The 9044-nt window shown below is 33.7% G+C and overlaps 1 protein-coding gene across 1 annotated transcript; it reads right to left on the bottom strand.

Moving 5' to 3' along the window:
* Window positions 1-207: 207 nt before the first annotated feature.
* Window positions 208-4042, bottom strand: LOC131595605 (S-formylglutathione hydrolase-like). The gene is made up of 6 exons (XM_058867997.1): window positions 3716-4042; window positions 3574-3621; window positions 2297-2493; window positions 942-1040; window positions 794-859; window positions 208-531 (listed from the first exon to the last, which is right to left on the bottom strand). Exons 1-6 carry the CDS (start codon window positions 3972-3974, stop codon window positions 352-354), a joined length of 849 nt encoding a protein of 282 aa, XP_058723980.1. The 5' UTR covers window positions 3975-4042; the 3' UTR covers window positions 208-351.
* Window positions 4043-9044: the final 5002 nt, after the last annotated feature.

Raw genomic sequence — 9044 nt, 5'->3', positions numbered from 1 at the left:
TAGGTGCACTAGGTAATGGATAATCATCACAAGAAATAAGATTTAAGAACCAAAAATCATGGTATGGTTTGTCACTCAACTTGATCCCACTCTTTTAAATTTAGTTACAACATATTTAAAATAATCATTTCATATATGTTTTATCATATGTTATATAATCAAATCAGTATACCTGTCATAGACATGGATTAGTTTAGAACCGGCATGTAGACATGAAAGAAGTTCCAATTGATATCCATGGTCAAACACAAAGCAAAGTATCACAATTCCCAAATAAAAAGAGTGAGGAGATTTAGTAAAATAAAACAGAACAGTTGTAGATCATTAGAGTGCACACAACTTTATTAAGCTTTAAGCTTTAAGAGCTTGAGCATGATGCCGAATGTGGTCATCAATGAAGGTGGCAATGAAATAGTAGGAGTGGTCATAACCAGGTTGAAGACGTAACAACAGTGGAACGTTGCCATTCTTGCAGGCCTCTTCAAACTTGTGAGGCAACAGTTGATCAGGCAAAAATTTGTCATCTTCTCCCTGAAAATTAGAGCAATAGTAAGATGCAGCAAGAATTCAAGAGAGCATCTATGTTATAACTTGAAATCTTGCTGTGACAAACAGCATTATATCAGTATTATACCGCCCTACCATTTTTCTTTACTCAACCGGTTATCAAAAATTGATTTCTCAAAGACAAATTTAATAAAATCTGACAGCAGCTCAAATTTTGTCACTCATTTTTATTATACAGTTCACAATTTTAAAAAAGTAAATGAATAAACATCACAAGATCATGTACCTGATCAATCAAAATGGTGGTAGATGCATTGGGATGCTTTTTGACCAGATAAGTGGCGTCGTAATCCTGCATTTTTCAAATGCTTATAATAGTGAAATATCAAGACTTAATAAGTAAAGTGAACATGAAAGTTTCCCCCCTAATTTACCTCCCAATCAGACTTATTGCCACCTAGATAATTATTGAATGCCTTCTGACCCCAAGGACAATTCGCAGGATTTGCTATTGGTGCAAAGGCAGAAACCGACTGAAACAGTAATAAAAAACACAAGAATAAAATTATGTTAGAGTTCCCAGTAATAAGTACAGTACTTATCATGACAATTGAGAAATAACAAAATACACTTCCATATGTTGTTTTAGGCAATAGAGTTCTACAAACATCAAAAAATGTCATCAGAAGAATGAGATGTTTGGTTCTAACTTGCAAATAAATCTTAGACAGTTATTATGAATACTAAATTTATGTGCAGCAATTTTTGGTATAAGTTTGCATAACCTGAGTGCAGGAATCCTCAGTTATTAGCTCCAGAACATGGTTAATAAATTTGCAATTTCATGCTCACTACCATTACTTAAATGAAAACTTCTTATTCTGGTGTTTCTTTTCAAGCCTCAACTTAGATGTTACAACAACTCCTTGAGTCGTCAAATAGAACTATTTTGTTGGTAGAAAACATACATTAAAGCACTAACTCTTATATGTTTCCAAATCCTATAACTACATCCACCTATATGATGTTGACTCCAGGTAATATAAATCTACGGATATAGGAAAACCTTTTGGTACACCTTCATTCTAACTCCGAAGCTTCCATATCCTAGCTTAGAATGGAGAATTGGTGCCGAGAAGAAAAATGGTAGGGTTAGGAAGCAGCATCCATAAATGGAAAGTCACAACCAACAATCTTAACACAAGTCCTTGCCCGTCTTTAAGAAAACATGTGACATCTTACCGCAATCATTATATTACATCATAAAATTGAAAAGGAAAAAAAAACTATTGATGAACTTCAATAATATACTCTTACAAAGAATAGTTACTACAGCTATGTCCCCTGAAGGCTAATATTACTTGTACCCAAAATCTATTCAGGGAAGCATCCGATAAACATTTTTTATTTCTCTGACATTATCTTTCAACAACTAAATACGAAAGGTTCAATTTAAAAGGTAAACTTTATACTCATCAAGACTATGGAATATCCTGAAAAATATTTGAAGCCACAAACCTTACGCCAAATAAATCACCGAATATTTCTCAACTGTCCAAATGCAATTGAGATTGCTAAATATGAAAATACTAAGACAGCCAACTTTTGGAGTAAAAATATATTGATGTGCAATATCTTAGTCAAGGAAAGCAATTAGTAACAAAAAATATATTACGTCAACAGCAATACTAGCCATTATTTTTAGGACATTGCCAAGATGAAGATTTTCTATGTAACTCCTTTCGGCTATATTGAAATGAGAAGGTTTTTGTTCATCCTTATGACTTACCTTATATTTATCCAGGTTTTTCAGGTAGATAGTAAGTGCACCATGCCCACCCATAGAATGGCCAAATATGGAAGCTTTTGATGTGTCAAGCTGTGGAAAGTTATCACGTAGAAGCTCGGGCAGTTCCTTGACAACATAATCATACATTCGCCAATTCTTCCATTTCTCTTGTGTAGCATTGAGATAAAATCCTGCACCTGTTCCGGAAAGTAAATATGCAATTAAGATATCTTCTGCAAAAAAAAAAATGTATATGTACATCTCAAGGTAACTTTGCCTATAGACCAGAACTGATAAACTAATTCCACTAAAGAAAACAACAATGTCTTCCAAATAGGAATGAATATTTTTTCCTAAAGAAAAATTGATATTATGATGCTAGTGGTGTAAATTTGAAGTCCTGTTTTTCAGAGTACGCGCAAAGGAGTAGGTGAACTGTAACTGCAAATTTAGAGTATAATATATACTACACAATTGCATTTCTTTTCTAAATTATTCTCTAACACCAGAAAATCCCCTCAACTCTTGTGGTATCAACCGGAATACTAGGTTATGGTATTTGTCCCATTTTTCAATCAGTTACACAGTAAACTACTGTGTCATCTTTCTCTCTTATCCCTCTTCCTTACCTAAACCCAATATCTCCAACAAACATTAAAAGAACCGACCAAATTATGAAGAAGTGTTTAGAATATAAGCTCTTAATTAAGATGTATATCGAAAATCCCTTTTGAAGTCTCTAATAGCTTATGCTTTTTAAGTTCAGTACTTAAAGTACAATTCAATACTTTTGATACCAAATGTGAAGTCAACCCTTCAATTATTCATCATTTAGATCATGGAATAATCTTAATGAGCTAATGAGTAAATAAGGGTTGATGTAGCAGTCTTGACTCTCCAAAATCAATAGCATTAAAACTCACCCAATTGAAACTAAGTGTAAAAGAGAATGAATGAATGAAAGTGGTTGAGGAAAAAGGAGGGTGTGGATCAAATGGTATGTTAAAGGAGAAATGATTGGTTTGAGATACTAGATGGGTGAGTGGCATAGGAACAAATGGTTGAATTCAAGGCCACTAATTAAATGAAATTGATAAACTATTTTCCAAATGAACATATTTGAGCAAACAGAATAATCAAAAATGCACAAAATCAGTGTAGAAAAAGTAAATATAAACACTCAAAAATGCACAAAATTAAAGACAACGTGATACTTAATCGTCAAAGAACCTAAAAGATAGAGCAATTAAATCTCAAATGAATACATACACACATACCTACACCAAAATCCCAGGAATCTGCTTCACCTTCAACATTCAAGCCTCCTGTTACAAGAATTTTACCGTACCATCAATCAATGGATCATCATGCATTACAAATTATATAACTAACAAAAAAAGGGAGAGGAACAAAAATTACTTGGAGAAGTGTCGGGAACGATCAAGGCAACGCCGTGTTGGGAAGCGGCGCGTTGAGCACCGGATTTGAAAATGAAATTCTCATCGGTGCAAGTGAGACCAGATAGCCAGTAGAGAACGGGGAATTTTTGGGAATCGGAAGGTGGGAAGTATATGTGGAAGTTCATGGAACATCCAAGGGTATGGCTGTGATGTTTGTATCGCTTGTTGTAACCTCCATGCATCTTCGCACTACTCGTCTCCGTCACTCCTCCCTCCATTTTCGTTTTCTTCTTTCTCTCTCTACAAACTCTCTCACTCTCTCTGATTAAGACTGTGTGCGACGATGGGGTGCCCACTTCGGAATTATATATACACCATACATATCGTATTCGACCCGAACCCAGTAGAGCGGACATTTGTACATTTTTGCCATGTAATCACTTAATCACTTAATCATGTAATCACTTAATCATGTAACCGGGTAAAATTAGCTGATAGTTTATAGTTAGTGAGTGATAGTTGATAAACTAATTTGAGTGTTTGGTAAATTAAATGTCTCATGAGCTGATAGATATAAAATGATATAAAAGATCATTTTAATTAATAAGGGTAATATATTTTGTTAAAATAATAACGGTATAAATGAAAAAAAAAATCACAAGTTAAAAGCTACAAGTTCAAAAGCTACTTCAAATAGTTTTTGAAAAAAAAAAGCTAAAAACTAGTAAAAAAACTACAAGGTAAAAGCTAAAATAACATTACCAAACAGAACTCAAAGCTAAAAGTTAAAAAGCTCTTTTTTAGGTCTTACCAAACATACTCATATCTATACAACAATACACATGAATTTTCCATTTTGCCCTGACCCATATTTTTACCTACATCTATTCATTTTTGCTTTTTTTTCTTTTTTTTTCTTCTTCTTCTTTTGATCATTACTCAATTACCGTAATAAAATTAATTAGTTTTTTAATGTTGATTAACTTCCCAAATATCCATGGTTGTTTCCAACACCTTATTTTCATCATTTCTTTTTTTCTTTCTTTCTCCATTTTCCTCATATTAGGATTGTCTTTTTTTTTTTTGTTTGTTTCTTATACGTCCATTTTGAGGTGATATTCACCATTGATTGGTTTTTATGACAACTTATATTTTTTAAGATTTGTTGACCGATAGATTACGTGCATGGTAAAGGGCAGAATGCAATGCGGAGAAGATGATATTTTAATTCTCCTCATACATTCTCTCTTCCTTCTCTCATTCTCCATTCTTTCCACTTCCATCTATATAACCTAATATTGGATCCTTAACCCTTCTCACTGCTAAAACATCCACCTTAATGCTTCCATTAACATTGTTTCATTTTCTCATCAACATTCCTTCATTTTCTTCATTTTATTTCTTCTTGTCTTTCATTGATTTAACCTATACTTTATTTGCTATAAGGGTCATCCAATTCGGGGCATCGACGACAACAATGACATTGATTTCCTCTTTCTCAATGTTGGGAATGACTAAGGTTTCTTGTATCACGATCATGTTATGGTCTGATCTCTTGATGTTGGCTATCTTTGATACAAGAAGTTGAAATATCCAACTAAGTCTTATACTCTTCTCTGAAGATATTTGACGAGCTGTGACTCCTTTTCCTAATGCTCACCATTTTTTAATAAGCCTAATAATCACCATAAACTTGACTGTAAACAGTGGCGGAGCCAGAAATTTTAGGGAGCCTAGGCAAAAAATTTATACCTTATTTTTATTAATTTTATATCTTATTTATACTAATTTTACCCTTGATTTTGTCTAAAAAAATTGCCCTTGATTTTGTCCAAAAACTTCACACCCTGTTTTTACTAATTTTGCCCTTAATTTTGTCTAAAAATTATTAATTTTGTCTCTGGTATTGTCTAAAAACCGACTAATAGGTGGGGAGTATATAGCGAAAGGAGAGGTTGAGCCCGGGCGCGTGCCCGAGCTCGCTAGGCTGTAGCTCCGCCCCTGACTGGAAATCAATTTTGAGAGTCGTTTCATGCTTTGAGATTTAAAGTGCCCAACTCTATGGCTATATTCATTATGATGATGAGAGTTTTGTATTCATCTTGGTTATAACTGGCTCTGAACTCAAACTTTAGGGATTTATCTATAAGAATGTTGCATAGACCTTATAGTACCACCCTAATTCCACTACCTTTGAGGTTTGAGGCGCCGTCTAGTGATAGAGTACAAATGTATGGGACCTCCTTGCTCACTAGGGAGGTGAACTCTACTATGAAATATGTTAGTACCTAAGATTTGATGGTGCCTTTTACTACAAAGTTAATGTCATATTTTGTTAGATTTATTGAGCCAGATACCATCTTACCATCCAAATTAGGATTTTTTAAGATTTGGTGAATTGGATAATTTGTCTTTACCACCACACAGTGCCCTTGAAAGTGGCACCATTCTTCCTTGTCATTATCATGACCACCAATGATAATTTATCATTTATCGGATACCTTAGCTTCACACATTTGAATGCTTTTTTAGCAAACTAGATTAGCTGCTCAGTTTTATCCTTCTCTTGGACCAATATTGAGCTTATCGTCTTGTTAGGTAATAACAAATATAAGTACAATGGCATGCCCTCTTCTAAGCATGTTAATATTGGAAGTGTTTCCAGAAAGGTCTTTAACTTAGTGAATTCATCATCACACTCTTCCGTCCAATCAAAACTCTCCTTATTCTTCAAAGTTGTGAAAAAGTGAAAAACCTTTGTAACCTACACATGAAAAAAAATCTAAACAAGAAGGCCAGGTGTCCTATCAGTTGTTGAACCTCATTCACTATGGTGGGGCTTCTCATGTTGATGATGGCCTAAAGTTTTTTAGGACACGCCTTTATCCCTCTTTTGGTCAACATGCCCATTTGGACCCAAAAATAGAATTTGGCGGGGGTTTTGATGCATGTTGTATCTCTTGACTGACTTGAGGATTTCGTATAGGTCATTCTAGTATTTTCCTTCCTCTAGGTTCTCTACAACCATGTCATTAATATATACTTCTAGGATACACCCTATTTGTTCAAAGAACATGTCATCCATGTTTGAAAAAGGATAAGGATCTTTAGGATATGTTGTGTTTAAATTAATGAAATATACACACATTTTTCATTTCTAGGACGACTTTCAAACTAGCACCAAATTGGTTAGCTAAGATGACTATTTGATCTCTGTTATGAAATTTACTCCCTTCAATTTGTCTACTTCTTCGTTTATGGTCTCCTGCACCTCCTTGTCAACCTTTTACTTTATTTATATTACTAGATTCACCTTGGAACTAATGGCAAAGCGGTGACATACAACCCTGGTATCGATTCCCAGCATATCATAGGGAGCCTAGGAAAATAGGTAAATATTCTTTTTGAGTAGGGCTACCAAGTGTTTACCGTGAATTTTAGTAAACACATGCTAGTCTTTAAAAAGGGTTACTTGCATTATTGACTAGTTAATTATAGGACAAAGTGCATAAACTCTTGAAAAATGTGTTTGATTGTTGTGTAAGATGGAAATGGACTCTAAATTCTATGAAGAATAAAGAAAGTAACTTTGCATAAAAAAGTACACGATTTCAACGTAGTCAAAATCTTGGTAAAAAACAGAGTAAAAGGAAGGTCGAAATATTGAAAAAGGACAAGTAAAGTAAAATAATAACTTTGCTTAAATATATAAAAAATGGTGTTCAAAATCATACATATTCGCTCTATTGACTCGTTTCTCACTCTTCACTTGGGTACTTTAAGTGTTTGAGATTTTGTAATAAATTTGACACCCTTGATCCTAACGCTAGAACTCTTATTTATACTAAAACATGACTATCTGCCTACAACGACCTTCTCCTTAGAAATTGACATGTATTACGCTACATGCTATTCGTCTTTAGACTTGCTTCCACATGTTTTCTTGGTATGGATAAAACCAAAAATCAGTTATTTATCCTGACTTGCCATTTGTTCTAACTGCTGATGTCGAAATCCTGAATATATATAATTTTGAAGAAAGAATACTAGCGTTTTTAATTTATCCTAACGAGCTCAATGACGTCAAAAATCTAGGCTAACAAATTCCCCCCAAAATGCCACGTTCGACAAACTGGAGATATTAGTGTTTTTAATCTTTTTATTACTGCTTCAAGTAATGTGCTAACGTCATTGTCATCTTGGAAACTTTATCAAGACGTTATCTTAGAACATGTCGTCCCAACTCATCATGGCTCCGATTTTCTAGGACGACGTGGGCCACAAAAAATTAATTGTTTGATTACGCCTCTATGTAAATTAGTTGTTAATTCTTCCCTACTTAATCTAAAATTACTATTAATCAACAATATATTTATTTTGTATAATTCAAGTCTAAAAGGAACCCACCTTAAGTCAAAAACTTCTCCTTTGTCTAACCCACTACTCCAAGCTTTCTTGAGCATCTTCTAAGTTATTAGTACCAGCCCCTAACAATAAATTACCATCATTAAGTATCAATTTTGAACATGCATAGCTTCAATAAATTTATTGGGACAAAAATAGTCCTTTTACAAATTGAGGGTTTGGTTCACTTAAGAGGGTGAAACAATGGATGAATAAAACTTAATCTAAAATTTTGCTTTGCAAAGATGAAATTGAGTGTGGGAAAATGAGAGTTGAAGTTGATTTTGAGAGAAGAAGAAACAAAAATTAAGTTTTGGACTTAAATATGTTTCATGATCATTAGCTCGAAGAAGGGGAAGAAGAATGAAATTTGCATTTTCTCTCTTGTTCATTGAGTGTTAAATACTCCATTGACAAAATACCTTATCACCCCTCCTTATTTTTATGTTTTTCAAATGTGTCATTAATAAAAAAAATAGCCTAAAATGCTCATTTTCTCTTATTGAATTCTCTATTTTAGTATATTTTCTCAAATGTTAATGAACTCTAAATTGTTTGATGTAGAAGAGAAAAAACCCACTAATAATAAACAAAATAATTTATTTGGATTGCGGTCTTACATATAGTGACTGATTGTGCTGAGTTATTATCAAGTTGGAGGGTTTCAAAGTCGTTATCTAGTTTGACAACCTTTGACAAACTAACTTGATCGTACGTCAAGGTTGACGATGCCAAAAGGAGTCATTAAATGCCAAAAGGTTTCTGCCTTCGCACAAATTAAAATCTTTCATACACAAATCTAATCTCATGAAGACTTTGAGGTACATCAAGTCGTACAAGCTTCTGAAATTGTTGATAGTCTTCAATAATGAGGGGTTGGTTATGATGACAATTATTACGAATGAAAGGGTTTCATTAGGAGTTCCATCCACCTTCTCGTTGTC

Source organism: Vicia villosa, linkage group LG4 (assembly GCF_029867415.1).
Source record: "Vicia villosa cultivar HV-30 ecotype Madison, WI linkage group LG4, Vvil1.0, whole genome shotgun sequence".
Taxonomy (NCBI): domain Eukaryota; kingdom Viridiplantae; phylum Streptophyta; class Magnoliopsida; order Fabales; family Fabaceae; genus Vicia; species Vicia villosa.
This window is presented reverse-complemented; position numbering and strand designations above follow the sequence as displayed.

Excerpts from the sequence above, each read along its gene's own strand:
- LOC131595605 (XM_058867997.1), bottom strand. The coding sequence starts at position 3,974 with ATGGAGGGAGGAGTGACGGAGACGAGTAGTGCGAAGATGCATGGAGGT. Across the intron at positions 3,622-3,715 it reads CGTTCCCGACACTTCTCCAA|GAGGCTTGAATGTTGAAGGT; the intron begins GTAATTTTTGTT and ends TTCTTGTAACAG. Across the intron at positions 532-793 it reads CCACCATTTTGATTGATCAG|GGAGAAGATGACAAATTTTT; the intron begins GTACATGATCTT and ends TCTAATTTTCAG.